The sequence below is a fragment of the Aaosphaeria arxii genome, assembly GCF_010015735.1.
Source record: "Aaosphaeria arxii CBS 175.79 unplaced genomic scaffold BU24scaffold_3, whole genome shotgun sequence".
NCBI classification, from domain to species: Eukaryota; Fungi; Ascomycota; class Dothideomycetes; order Pleosporales; genus Aaosphaeria; species Aaosphaeria arxii.
The window spans coordinates 317,431-329,900 of NW_022983476.1; the positions used below are offsets into that span (position 1 = coordinate 317,431).

The 12,470-nt window shown below is 51.3% G+C and overlaps 7 protein-coding genes across 7 annotated transcripts; 3 read left to right on the forward strand and 4 right to left on the reverse strand.

Moving 5' to 3' along the window:
- Positions 1-327: 327 nt before the first annotated feature.
- On the reverse strand, positions 328-1,425 carry BU24DRAFT_419980 (uncharacterized protein). Its single transcript, XM_033527353.1, has one exon. It carries the CDS (start codon positions 1,249-1,251, stop codon positions 730-732), a length of 522 nt encoding a protein of 173 aa, XP_033385268.1. The 5' UTR covers positions 1,252-1,425; the 3' UTR covers positions 328-729.
- Positions 1,426-2,489: 1,064 nt separating this feature from the next.
- On the reverse strand, positions 2,490-5,306 carry BU24DRAFT_419981 (exocyst complex component Sec6). Its single transcript, XM_033527354.1, has one exon. The coding sequence runs from the start codon at positions 5,188-5,190 to the stop codon at positions 2,917-2,919; it is 2,274 nt and encodes a 757-aa protein (XP_033385269.1). The 5' UTR covers positions 5,191-5,306; the 3' UTR covers positions 2,490-2,916.
- Positions 5,307-5,411: 105 nt separating this feature from the next.
- On the forward strand, positions 5,412-6,133 carry BU24DRAFT_419982 (zf-CSL-domain-containing protein). The gene is made up of 2 exons (XM_033527355.1): positions 5,412-5,690; positions 5,771-6,133. The coding sequence occupies exons 1-2, from the start codon at positions 5,499-5,501 to the stop codon at positions 5,825-5,827; spliced, it is 249 nt and encodes an 82-aa protein (XP_033385270.1). The 5' UTR covers positions 5,412-5,498; the 3' UTR covers positions 5,828-6,133.
- BU24DRAFT_419984 (Frataxin) lies at positions 6,112-7,022 on the reverse strand. Its single transcript, XM_033527356.1, has 2 exons — positions 6,553-7,022; positions 6,112-6,499 (listed from the first exon to the last, which is right to left on the reverse strand). The coding sequence occupies exons 1-2, from the start codon at positions 6,922-6,924 to the stop codon at positions 6,239-6,241; spliced, it is 633 nt and encodes a 210-aa protein (XP_033385271.1). The 5' UTR covers positions 6,925-7,022; the 3' UTR covers positions 6,112-6,238.
- Positions 7,023-7,125: 103 nt separating this feature from the next.
- BU24DRAFT_387786 (Adaptor protein complex sigma subunit) lies at positions 7,126-8,352 on the forward strand. Its single transcript, XM_033524984.1, has 3 exons — positions 7,126-7,258; positions 7,316-7,398; positions 7,450-8,352. The coding sequence occupies exons 1-3, from the start codon at positions 7,190-7,192 to the stop codon at positions 7,859-7,861; spliced, it is 564 nt and encodes a 187-aa protein (XP_033385272.1). The 5' UTR covers positions 7,126-7,189; the 3' UTR covers positions 7,862-8,352.
- A 169-nt stretch (positions 8,353-8,521) lies between these two features.
- BU24DRAFT_366382 (glycoside hydrolase family 5 protein) lies at positions 8,522-10,969 on the forward strand. The gene is made up of 7 exons (XM_033524309.1): positions 8,522-8,852; positions 8,908-8,939; positions 8,998-9,082; positions 9,132-9,257; positions 9,311-9,411; positions 9,463-9,900; positions 9,952-10,969. The coding sequence occupies exons 1-7, from the start codon at positions 8,651-8,653 to the stop codon at positions 10,852-10,854; spliced, it is 1,887 nt and encodes a 628-aa protein (XP_033385273.1). The 5' UTR covers positions 8,522-8,650; the 3' UTR covers positions 10,855-10,969.
- Positions 10,970-11,515: 546 nt separating this feature from the next.
- Positions 11,516-12,442, reverse strand: BU24DRAFT_431844 (uncharacterized protein; the record flags this gene model as incomplete). The annotated part of the gene is made up of 2 exons (XM_033529894.1): positions 11,516-11,969; positions 12,042-12,442. 2 exons carry the CDS (start codon positions 12,440-12,442, stop codon positions 11,516-11,518), a joined length of 855 nt encoding a protein of 284 aa, XP_033385274.1.
- Between the last annotated feature and the right edge of the window lie 28 nt (positions 12,443-12,470).

The window sequence follows — 12,470 nt, forward strand, 5'->3', positions numbered from 1 at the left end:
AAAATACGAACTCCTTGGCTGCATAATCTCAGTCCAAGCTCTCTCTATCTCTATCTGGGGGTCTGGAACCCAACAACTAACCAAGCCCGCCCCCTGCGCACGCCCAGTAACGCTTAGATTGACAATATGGCACGCTTGGTCCCCCTGACATCGGCTGTTTAACGCACTGAAGAACCCCAGGCCGTTGCTTTGTTCACTGATTCAGCTACCTTGGTCTGAAAGCAGTTTTTCGACTTCCCCATCAGTGTGGATACCTCACCCATCATAAACATGCACTTGACTTCACATCACAAATCATGAGCACAGAGGAACTTGAAAGTTAAAAGTAGTTTTGATTGTTAATCATCGCACACGAAAGGAACCCATCTCCAGCAGATCCGGGGGGGGTATAAAGTGTTCCTTTCCTTTTCCATCACTATCACTGAACTTCAACTGTGGGAGGGGGCCTTCCGTTCATCCATTACAAATTAAGAACAATAGTTCGATATTCCATCTCCAAAGAACCTGCCCCTTGAAAAGCCCGCCTCCCCCGTCGAAACCCCATGATTGATGATGGACGTATGGTACGCCGGTGAATGTATGTAAAGTGGTATCTGGTATCTCGCTTGCAAAACAAAACAGAGGAATCGTCCGATTTCATTTCAAGAAAAGAAAAGAAGCACGAGCGAGCGAGCAGCAGTCACCCCGTGACGTCAACTCACTCACTCACGATCGAAATCCGATGTTGATTTACAAGAAGAAAGCAGCGAAGGCGCCGACACCAGCGAGAGCGCCGCCGACCTTGAGGCCAGCGGCGGCGCCGGTGAACTCAGCGGGCTGCGAGGGCTTGACGGGGTATCCGGTGCCGGAGGGAGCTGGGTAGCCGGTTCCGGCGGCGGGGGGAGGGACGTGAGGGTATCCGGTGCCGGCGGGGGGAGGTGCTGGGTAGCCGGTGCCAGGGACGACGGGGACGATGGGGTAGCCGGTGCCGGGGACGCCGGGCACGACGGGGTAGCCGGTGCCAGAGGGGACTGGGGCGGGAGCGGATGGGTAGGGAGCGGATGGGTAGGGAGCAGATGGGTAGGGAGCTCCAGAGGTGACGGGGTAGGGAGCTGGGGCGGTTGGGCCAACGGGTCCTGGGCCGGAGGGAGTGTGGGCTGGGTAGCCGCCGGTGGTGATGGTCTGGGTGACGGTCACGACCTTGCAGGTCTCGTAGCTGTTGGCAGCGACGGTGGCGACGAGCGCGGCAATGGTGACGGCGAAGAACTTCATTTTGAGGGTGGTGGTTGTTGAGAGGTTTGGAAGTGTTTATTGTGGTGAGAGGGTGAGGTTGAAGTTGAAGTTGAGAATGGAAAAGAAGATTCAAAGAGTGTGGTAGCTAAGTAGCTGAATTGGTAAATGAGTGACTACAGTGATAACTGTGGATTATTTTTGACCTTGTGGGATGAAGAAAAGAAAGACAATGGCAGATGAAGCGCGAGGCTGTTATATACCATTGTTTGCTGTACTGAGAGTGAATTGATCATTATTTGTGGGCCCACCCCCGTGCACTCTGCACAGTAAGAGGGACCTATCATGCCAACCCACAGTCAATGAATATACTATGACGCACGGAGCAAGCGATGGACTCAAGGTAATATCGTTTTAAGCACGGAGACGCCCACAAACAGCAGCACAGAAATATGATTGCCCAGAAAGGATCCGCAGAGCGGTCGCCGCACTATCTGGGCCGTGATTAGCACAGCGCAGAGCAAACAAAGCTCAACTCGACTGGACTGAACCGCGGAGATTTGCTGATCCCACAAAGAGATTATGCTCCAGAATAAAAATGACTGTGGAGCTTGGTTAGGAATCTTGCTGATCTCCTTTGCCCGGCGTTGGACAAGAGGATTGGCAGAGAGCTTACTGCTATTCTTGAATCCGACATCGTCGTAGCTAAGGTAGATCGTGTAGGTAATCTGCTATCTGACCTATCTGACCACTCTGACCGCATACTCCCTTTGCCACCAACTATTTCTTTGCTTAAAAAAAGAAAAGGGGAATTGTGCACACCTCATCGTTTACCTACTGCGTTGTCGTGCAGGCGCCCTGCCGAGAAATCAATAACAGCCAACCAGGTTCTTGACCGCTCAATGCTGAATTGATATGGCAGTGGTATGCAAGGGAACGAGCATGGGAAACGGAGAGCCTAGCCGTTGTAATACAGACAAACGAACGGCAGAGCCGCAGAATAGGGAGATTAAGGTTGCGAATGGGAAGTCGATGCAGCGATAGGAGTCTGATCCGCTTTCGTCAATTTCCCCTGACGCTAGCCAGGATAGGAAATTATCTCACGTGAAATCGCCAATGGGCATCGGTGATTGGTGCGCGTGGTCATGCAGGGCTATTCTCCGCTGTGGAGAGCGACGCGTAACGATTGTGGTCCAGATGATTGTAGCTATGCGCTAGAGCATTGTAGTAGTTTACTTGTGTGTAGTTAACAGTGGGGAGCAAATACTCGTACGTGTGTTTCGAAACATTGAAGGTTGGTTGTGGAGGGAAATACATGCACACGAGAGCCAGCGAGATTGCGAATCTCCAGCATCAGGCGCGGTTGAATCGCGTGCACATAGCCTGCACGCAGGTACGGAGTACATTATTACCATGTGGTGAGTTCTCCCATTCTCCCCTTATCGCCCCCTAATCTCGAACTTGCCATTGTCAGCCACAAAATCAAGGACGCGGCGTTGGTTGCTTGTAGAAGATATCATTGATGTCGATCTCTTGCCCCAATCCAAACGCCATTGCAATCAGGGTATAAGTACATGGTCTGAGAGCATTCAACGCAATGACCTGAATGCATGTAGGCAAAGCGCATAGCAGACGCTGCGTCGCTCCCAAATGAAATTCCAAAAATGACAATGACGCCTACCAACTCGTTTCCCGACGACAATTGCTTTATTTGACTTTACTCATGATCGTGTCTGGCCCTCGTTCCACCTCGACCTCTGCTGCTTTTGATTTAACTGCGTTCAACATGCTCCTCTCAAAATCGTCCCGACTTCTCAGCACGGCCTCTATCCAACCTATCTGCACGTCCCAGTATTGCATCTTGAAATCTTGGTAGACGAAAGGCACCTGGCTCTTCTCCGCCTCCAGAAGTTTCACGAACTCACTGACCACGCGCCAACGGCCCTTGATCTCTTGGTAGTTCGGATGCTGCTCAAAGAATTGGAACGCGGTAAGCACGTCGTCCCTAATCTTATCGGAAAATGGGTCCGCGCGGCGGAACTTGGCGCCCTTATTTCGCACCGAAGACAGGTACGCGACCAGCAATTGGTCAGAGAGTTCTTCGATCAGAATGTCTTGTAATGAAGGATGGAGCACACTGGTGTAGTCTGCAAGGTAGTCCTGGAACGTGCTAACGATCGCGCCAATCCGCTTCTGCGAGTACCAGGCCGGTGTGAAGAACTCTGGTACGATGGCACGGAAGTCCACCAGGAAGATGAGGTTGGCAAAGATGGTGATGCATGCGGTGCCCAGATCCACGTATCCGTTGCGCAATGTTTCGATCTGAGTGGTAATTGTCGAGACATAAGCTGGAGAAGCTAGCGGCGTGATGTCTCGTTCGAAGACGGTGACGTATGAAGGGCGATCCTCTGTTTCTTCAGCGATACACGCGATCTGGTCGTTGGCAATTGCGACGAGCCAGTCCTGTAAAGCCTGGAGGCCGTCTTGGTCTGCAGACGCCAGTGCATACTTGGTTTGCTCCTCTTCCGCCAGCGTTTGCCACATGCGCTGGCGCGAGGAGAGCGATCGGAACATGGCATCAATAACGCCCTCCGCAACGTCTGTCCGGTCACTCTGTGCGGCCACACTAAGCTGCTCAGCAAGCATGCGCCACATGTCTCCAAGCGTCTTCGTACGGAAATATCCATTCTCGTCCGTATCAAGCGCGGATTCGTCTCGCGCAACGAAGTTCTTTTTGTCTGTAGCAGCCATTCGGTCCATCCATTCTTCAACGGCCTTGATGATGACCTGTCTGTATTCACGCACGAGTTCGGCTCCACGGTTATCGATCAGATGAGGCGTCAGCTGATCTTCTGGAAGGCCCAACTTCTTCATCTTGGCGTAGTATTTATCGATCCAGTTGATGATGGCGAGCAGATGTTGGGGAGTCGTGTCCTGGTCATCTACTATCGACAGGAACCAGTCGTGCATTTGTCGATGGTAGATGTCGCTGTAGGTCTTGAAAATTTTCCATTTCTTCGGCATCAGTGTCACCATGCCGAGTTTCACAGTATTCAGGTTGTCGAAGTACCACTTGAGGCTCTTCCCTAGTCGATCCGGATCGTCCATGAATGCGTCGTTAGAGGCCTCAATATTTGCCTGACAGACATACTCGATTGACTTGATGAACTTCTCTTTGTATCCGCGCAACTCTTTCGATCCGCTTGCTATCGACTTGAACCGGGATGCAAGATCTTTGTATTCTCGTTGGGCGTCCTGCAATGCCTTTGCCTTCTTATCCGTCTTTTCCTCCTCTTCAATAATCAGAGCAAGCCTGACCACCATTCCGTCATTGCCCGCCTGGACCAGCTCGATCAGATTGATGCATGCTTCTCCGATGTGCTTATCGAACCATTCGACGACATCATCTAACCGCGTGAAGTAGTCCTGTACTGTAGCACCCGAATCCAGTTGCAGATTGTCAATCAATTCCGTGGAACTGTCTTCAGAGTTCTTGATCTGTTCCATTGCCTCATCCCGAATGTCTCGTAATTGTGTGAGTCCGTAGTGAATCTCGAGGAGATTTGGCTGGTTGGCTGGGTCTTCGTCGTCCTGGCCAAGCAGGTATTCCAGATTCTCCAGTCTCTCAGGAAACGTGTCGATATCCCTCTTCATCTTCTCCACCTGTTCGAAATTTCTGTGGGTCTGCGCGACGAGTCCTATGTGTGGGAAATCGCGCAACATGTTCTGTGACTCGGTGCATAACTTGTCAATCTTCATCATCTCTTCCTTGATGAGATTGACGGTGCGTTGTCCCTCTGTGATGCTGTACATGCCAGCCTGTGTGATCTCCAGCTGCTCGCGCAGCCCATGCCGTAATTGCCCATCGATGGCTGCCTTCTTGCGCATGAACTCTGCCTTGAGCGCGGGGATCTTGTCGAGGTCCTCCGGGTGCCGCAGCAGCTCGGAGAGCTTTACAACAGCGGCGTCGATGTCTGCCATATTGTGTGAGTCTGTGGAGGTCGAATCAGTTCGGCGTGAAAAGGTCCATTGTTATAAAGGTTCGGGTTCGTGTGGTAGGTGTCAGGGTGGGCAAATGTGGACGGTCGGTGGTGGATGTCGATGTTAGGTTGCCTCGAGTGTCTGAGCTGTCCCTTAGTCACTCCCGCTCCCGCCGCTAACGATCCAGAAAGTTTCCCCGCAAACCTCCGCCGCCACCTTTTTTTCTCCCAAGATTTACACTGACTCCGACACAACCAAATCCCATATTCCTCTATCTACACGCCCAGCGCAAGTCGCAAAATCCGAAAATGGACGACTCCGAAGCAGTTTACGACGAGATCGAAATCGAGGATTGCACATACGACGAAGCCATGCAGATCTACCACTACCCGTGTCCATGTGGCGACAGATTCGAGGTTTGCGTCGCAGACATGCGCGACGGCGAGGAAATCGCACGATGCCCCAGTTGCAGTCTGACGATACGGATAATATTCGATCCAGTATGTTTTCTCTGGCCCTAGGCCGGATTTGTGTTCACCTTAACCCTGTGGATAATGATACTAACAACGGTTGCCTACAGTCCGATCTCCCTCCAGAACCGACAGATGCCTCCCAACCCGTCGCGATTATCGCATAGATTCGTGCGCATTATTTCAAACGTATCGAATGTTGTCAAAATTTCCATTATCAAAGCGCTTGGGCCGGCCTGGAAGAAAGGCAGTTGGGTTGGCTTCGAAAGTTTGTTGAAAGATTTATATATTTGCATAGTTGGGAAAGCATGGATCACTGGCGTTTGGGGGAAATATGGAGACAAGTGCGGCCGCGGCCTACTCGTACTATTTCGATATATATCGAGGATTCAACGAAGAATAAAGAATGTCACATTTACGCGTGGTTAGAGAGCTATTCGATCATATTCGACCCCGAATCGTGGGTACCTGTGCCATTTTTGAAAGTTATTGATATTACATATATATTCATACCCGTACATTGATTTGTTCCCAAGCCTACTACGGTCCGATGTGCATCACTACATCTGAGCCTCCCACTACTGTGGAGCATCTCTATCAACACCGAGCTGTACGTCTAGTTCCCTTTGCAGCAAATTCGTCAAGGAGGTACCATCTCTCAGGTAGATCCAATCCCCTCCGCCAGCGCCTTCCTTCTGGTGCTGGCCTTCGCCGGTCACGACCCAGTCGAATCTTTTTGGTCCAGTTATGGGAGAGCTGAGCCATATCTGCTTGTTCGGTGGCTGTTTGTTCAGGACATAAGTTCCTTTACTTAGAATTGAGACCTCGAGCACACCAGCCTTTGTCAACGAGTTAGTTTCCACTGAGTGTATTATGAGACGATGTTACATACAGCATACTCAACGTCCAGATCCGGCCGCTTTTCCTGGTTAAGCTCCAACTGGTTAACAAGCTCCTCCAAATAAGCATCCGCCAATTCATGGTATTCCGCAGTAGGGATGTCGGTCGGAACCGTCGGTAGCTCTGAAGGCTCGCTCTCCTTGGGAGGTGGATTCTCAGACTCAGGTGTAATCGCGCGGAATGATTTCGAGGAATTGAAGTATCGCACTGAGGTGGTAGCAGATGCCCTGGGGAGGTTCTGCAGGATTGGGGTGGCTGGGATTCTGCTCCGGAGGCCGTTGAATGACGTTTGTGGTCGAATGGAGGCTCGCATTGAACGGCGAAGGGCACTACCGCCGAGCTTGTAGATGGATTGCGACGCCATGATACGGGCAATGAATTCGCTTCGATGGAATTGGAAAGCTGAGATTGAAAGCAAGAGAGTCGTGTTTATTGTCGTGTTAACAAGGAAGAGGAGAGGAGTAGATGGAGGAGAGCTTGAGTAACATGCAGGAGGAGCTAGGGCCAATTACGAGAGAGACCCCACCTGCCCGCAATATCTGTGGAGATTCATCCCATGCCATGCGTCAACCCAGCCTTCCACTCGTTACGCCATCATTGTCATCATCCTCAACATCGGTCCTTTAACCATGATCAACGCTGTCCTCGTCTTCAATAATGCTGGCCAACCACGCCTCACCAAGTTCTACACTCAACTAGTATGCTGAACCACCGTTCTCAGAGCCCTTGATGACGTGTTGACCCGTGAATCACAGGAAACGAGCGTTCAACAACGATTGATCTCAGAGATATTTACCCTCGTCGCGAACCGTCCTGCAACAGCATGCAATTTCCTTCCGTGAGTTTCTTCTTTACATACCAAAGCCGAGCATGACTGACTCTTTCTCAGTCTCCCTCCTCTCCTTGCCAACAGCAGTAAATCCTCTACACCTACCACACCGCACAACGATACGCCGTCCCTAGTCACATACCGTCACTATGCCACTCTCTACTTCATCGTCATCTCAACATCTACCGAATCACCTCTTGCGCTGCTCGACCTCATCCAGGTGTTCGTACAGGCATTGGACGGGCTCTTCGAGAATGTTTGTGAGCTGGATCTGATCTTCAATTTCGAGACACTCCATGCCACACTAGGGGAGATAATAGTAGGGGGAGTAGTGGTTGAAACCCAGCTTGACAAAGTGGTGGAAGGAGTTAAGGCTCAAGGAAAGGTTGCAAAGAGGCCAGTCAATGAGAATAAAGGCGGTCTCAGTCTGGCTGGTTTTGGAAGAGGTGATGGAGTTTGGGCTGGAAGGTGAAGAGAAGCCGAACAACAAGTGATATACCATTCGGCCAATATCAGGAGGAACAACTGCTGCTGCACTGGTCTATGCGTGTTGGAATCGAGAGTGAGCATCACCTGGCTTGCTCCGCGTAGAATATCCAGGCCGCGAGATGACCTCCAGGACTATGATGAAATGTGCGACTAGAGGTCCAATAAGCTGTGATCGCAGGATACTCAATTGCGGAGCCTAAGGAGGGGATTGAGCTACAGAGACGATCATAGTCGATGCAAAACCTGGGTCGGCGCATGCACAGTCAGTCATACTGACTACTCAATAGGAGACCAATAATTTCCTAGGCCTGGGAGGGGTTTTCGGAGTCCTGGGCCGATAGCTTATGGCCGGGCCGGTATAACGGTCAATTTAACCATCTGGAACGAGCCCTAGATCTCTACACATCTGCCTCCATCATTAGTGCATACAAAAGATCCAAATACTACATAATCCCAAGATCACATATACCAGTCAAGAGAACACATTGACATTGCTAGTAGCGTGCGCGAACCATGAAATAATACAGGGTCGCGCAGGACTCGTCGTTCGCCATGATTGGCCAGATCGACAGAGCAATTAATATATATGAACAACCTCAATATCGAGGGCACATAACAAGCAGAACTTCAAAACAATGCTAAGGGACGATCTGTCTATAGCTCACCCATCTACACGTGGCCAGATGACATCGTTGTTGCTTTATAGGTAGCATAAGGTTTCTGAGAGGTTTTCCTCTCAGTCGACCGTTGCGTTTGCTAACTCCAGATCGCCATGTATCTTCGAACATTGCTCGCGGCCATTCTGGGAGCTGCGTCGTGGGCAGACCATGTGGCAGCCGACTTGAGAATCACAAAAGATCTACATTCTTGGGGTGGAGTCAATTTTCCCGGGTTGCAATTCCTGCCCCCGAAGAAGAGAGATGAGGTTATTCGGCAAATCGTGAAGAGCAATGCTAGGGTGATTCGACTGCATAGTATGTTTTGATCTCCTCCAATTTTTGGCGTGATCGGAAGTCTAATGGGAATCAGTTCGACCATATGATAAACCCTTCTATCCTGATGTAGGTATTGCTTTGATATTTTTCTGGTTAAAGAACGGGTGGCTGATCATCAATTTAGCCCGAGCTTGAACCCGGAACTTTTGCTCGCGGGATGCTTGATGTGTATGATGACACACTTGCTGCTATTCACCGGATTTCAAAGGGTAAGTATGGAACCCTATCCATTGTTATCAATACCAATCTGCGTTGTAGGACAAGTCAAGGTCATCATTTCACCTCACGATGCTCACGCCCTGAGGAAGACGAACGACGTTCCGTGCGACTCGTATTGCGAGAAGCTCGATGGCGCGTTCCTAGATTTCTACAGTAACGTAGAATGTAAGTCAAAAAATCCAAGGTTTTTTGACATATTGACCAATAGTTTCTTTCAGATCGAGATCAGTACAAGACAAGGCTTGAAGTACTTTTCAAGCAGTATCCATCGAAGAATTTCGATGAACGGCCGTGGAGCACATTGAACGAAGTCATTCTTGTACGCGATCGTCTTGACTTCAATCCTAGATACTCTTCTGACTGGCTATAGGGAGTTGATGTGCAGAACCAGCCATGGTCAGGGATCTATCCCATCGTGTCTGGCGAGTCGTGGCTCTGTGACGTTGCCACGCATCTGAAGGATGACCTAGAACTCGGTCAGAACAACATCGCCGTCATTGCGGCTGGTGTCTCTGGTCCACAAACCATTGATGAGGACCAGAACTTCCCCGATACAGTCTTCGATTGCAATGCTATCGATGCCATTGGAATACACGGCTACTTCCAACAGGAAGAGGATGCCACTGCCGGTACTCCATGGGCGAACCTCTTCCTCCCCGGAAACACTCTTACTGCACGTGCGGAGAAGGAGAACAAGTTGCTCTTCGTCGAGGAAATGGCTTTCACTAACACCAAGTTGGGTCTGCATTATAAGAAGCAAGCTATCTGGGATCAAGGTGCTGCACTGAATCTTCGTGGAATTCCTTGGGTACGTTTAGATGCTTCCTTTCTGCTAACCACTGCCTAACGATGTTCATAGCTATACTCCCATCTCTCCATGCCTGAGAAAGGTGAGGGAACCACCTCACGGGTAGACATCCTCCGTGATCCCAAGATATCCGCTCTGGGTGCTCTTCAAGACATCCTCAAACGCGCCTACACATCCCGTTCAAACTCAGACTGGTCGACCTACATCTCTCCCCCACTCCAAGGACTCACTAATAACACCTTACTCCCCCTGAACCCGTACGTCCCCGAGCAATCCGCCTGCACCTTCGGCTGCCTAGGCTGGCTCTGCGACTCAGCCGACGGCTGCGAGCCGGACCTCCTTTGCAAAAACTCCATCTGCACCAAGCCCGCCGACTCGCAACCCGGCAATGCTGGCGCCACCTGCAACAGCAAAGCCGTCTGCCAGGAGCACCTCCGCTGCGAAGACGGCCTCTGCCAGCCCTGCATCTCCCGCGTCGTCAAGCAGCCCGACGACATGCGGAAGACCGCCAACGTCCACGACGACTTCAGCTACTGCTTCCCGGATACGCACGACCCGTTCCTCATGCGCAATATCTGCCTCAAGCCGCAGCCTTTCGGGTCGTCGTTGCGGAGAGGGAATCCCTGCGCGAATGCGATGCACTGCGATGCTAATGAGTTCTGCGACTGGGGCCTGTGTAAGCCGTGTAAAGAAGGGTGTTTGGGGATGAAGTGTAAGAGCTCGAATAAGTGTAAGACGGGGTACTGTAATATGTATGGCCGCTGTGACTACCCGGGGAAGAAGAAGAAGATACACGGTCCTGGAGCGTGGGCCGGCAAGACGAGACCTGAGCCCAAGGGCAAGGGACTCGGACAGCAGGGTAAGGGAGGCGCGAATAAGGTGTGGGATGTGCCGATGAAGGTTAATATTCCGAAGGAATCTGTGAAGGCTACTGGGGCGCCGGTGCCGACGTAGTTGGGTAATGTTCCGACGATTTGTACAATTTTCTTGATATCTTTTCGTGGCGTTGGTTGATGGTACTATTTCCTGGAAATGAAATAAAACAATATAGCCTGAGCATGCGAGACTGAATCATGTGAGAGTACTGGTCCAATTGAAATTTGCATGAACTGATTTTCATTAATCATATCCAACTTGGGTCGCGTGAGATCCATTAGCAATTACTAAAGTAACAATATGATGGGTATATCTCGCAAAAAAACAGCAAACGATCCGAAATGAATGGGGACATAAAGTAGTCATGAAGTTCCGAACGACAACTGGAAACAAAGACGCCTGATATCCAACTCTGTCTCTGCCCACTGTGTTGCAGCTGATGACACTTCGTCTCAACTGTTATAGGATGTGATTAAACCAAACCATCCTCGCTGCCCCGGTCTCTCTTGCGGCGTAACCTTGTGCGACTATCATACTGGCATACATCCACAACCGAGGCTCAAAGGACCGTACAATCGCACGCGCGCTTTGGGCCTTGTTCGCGGCCATTCTTCGACCGGGATCCTTCCGGAAACAAGAGGTGGACGGCACGGCGTAAGTTAACGTCGTGCATCAAAGATGTGGGAGCACGCTGGTTGGGCCCTACGAATTTGGAGTGTTAGCTTTGGACCCGCTCGTTTCACCCGTGGTTGCTCAAGGCATCATGGTTATTGTGGTGGCCGTTGAGATGGAAGATCCGCTTCACGGACTCCATGCCTTTCTTCATATGGGGATGATGGGAAAGGAAAGGTCCTTCTGCGGCGGCGTCCACAGCCTTCTTCCGACCAACGAGTGGATCCAAAGGTGTCGCCTTTGGCGGCCACTCACCAGCCTCTTTCCAGCCCACCACCAGCGCTTTCGTCATGTCTGCCAGGTTCACTGGAACGGCCGGTGTGCGGCTCGTCACCACGATCTTGTTGTAGATATCTGGATAGGACTTTGGTGTTATGGCGGCGCGGATGTGATTGTCGGCCAGCATGCGTGGCGCGACTGGGATGAGCGGCTCGAATGGTTCGTTGTTCGAGGAAGGAACGGCAGGATGTGCATCGGGCGAGGGGAGTATGGGTTGAGGGTTGTCGCTCTGTTCTCGAAGACTGTCATGTAGGGAACTCGTGGGGGTGTTCGACATAATATCCTGAGGATCTAGTGATCCGCCTATCGTCGACTTCTTTGCAGGTCTGTGTGTGCCGTACTTTTTCACAGAAGCAGCACCCGTCCATGCGTCGCGACGCTCCACGAATTGAGCAAGCCCAGGGTTCCATGTCATTTCCTGTTCCAATGCCGCCCTCCTTCTCCTCTTCCGATCCCTGTCTTTCAACTCGAGCGCATCGCCAACGTCGTCGGGGGAGTCGAACTGGTAGGGACTGGTGGAATCTTTCGCAGCCTCGTGGTCAGATTCTGTGGCCGAATCCCCGTAGAAGCGCTCTCGAAACTCTGTGACACCCCTCACCTCTTCGTCCGAGGCAGACCAGCTCTCGGGAACGTCCGGCCACGACCAGTCGTTACGAACCCGTTCCATGAGGAAACGTCGAGCAGCACGTTGGGCGGTGAGGTTGGTGTTGTCCATGCCACCGCGAGGCGGGGGACTCGGAATT

Bases quoted from the DNA above. Each gene is read 5' to 3' on its own strand.
- BU24DRAFT_366382 (XM_033524309.1), top strand. From the start codon at position 8,651: ATGTATCTTCGAACATTGCTCGCGGCCATTCTGGGAGCTGCGTCGTGG. The intron at 8,853-8,907 runs GTATGTTTTGAT...AATGGGAATCAG, and splicing joins TAGGGTGATTCGACTGCATA to TTCGACCATATGATAAACCC. The intron at 9,901-9,951 runs GTACGTTTAGAT...CGATGTTCATAG, and splicing joins ATCTTCGTGGAATTCCTTGG to CTATACTCCCATCTCTCCAT.
- BU24DRAFT_419980 (XM_033527353.1), bottom strand. From the start codon at position 1,251: ATGAAGTTCTTCGCCGTCACCATTGCCGCGCTCGTCGCCACCGTCGCT.
- BU24DRAFT_419984 (XM_033527356.1), bottom strand. From the start codon at position 6,924: ATGGCGTCGCAATCCATCTACAAGCTCGGCGGTAGTGCCCTTCGCCGT. The intron at 6,500-6,552 runs GTATGTAACATC...TCGTTGACAAAG, and splicing joins ATCTGGACGTTGAGTATGCT to GCTGGTGTGCTCGAGGTCTC.
- BU24DRAFT_419981 (XM_033527354.1), bottom strand. From the start codon at position 5,190: ATGGCAGACATCGACGCCGCTGTTGTAAAGCTCTCCGAGCTGCTGCGG.
- BU24DRAFT_387786 (XM_033524984.1), top strand. From the start codon at position 7,190: ATGATCAACGCTGTCCTCGTCTTCAATAATGCTGGCCAACCACGCCTC. The intron at 7,259-7,315 runs GTATGCTGAACC...CGTGAATCACAG, and splicing joins CCAAGTTCTACACTCAACTA to GAAACGAGCGTTCAACAACG. The intron at 7,399-7,449 runs GTGAGTTTCTTC...ACTCTTTCTCAG, and splicing joins ACAGCATGCAATTTCCTTCC to TCTCCCTCCTCTCCTTGCCA.
- BU24DRAFT_419982 (XM_033527355.1), top strand. From the start codon at position 5,499: ATGGACGACTCCGAAGCAGTTTACGACGAGATCGAAATCGAGGATTGC. The intron at 5,691-5,770 runs GTATGTTTTCTC...GGTTGCCTACAG, and splicing joins TACGGATAATATTCGATCCA to TCCGATCTCCCTCCAGAACC.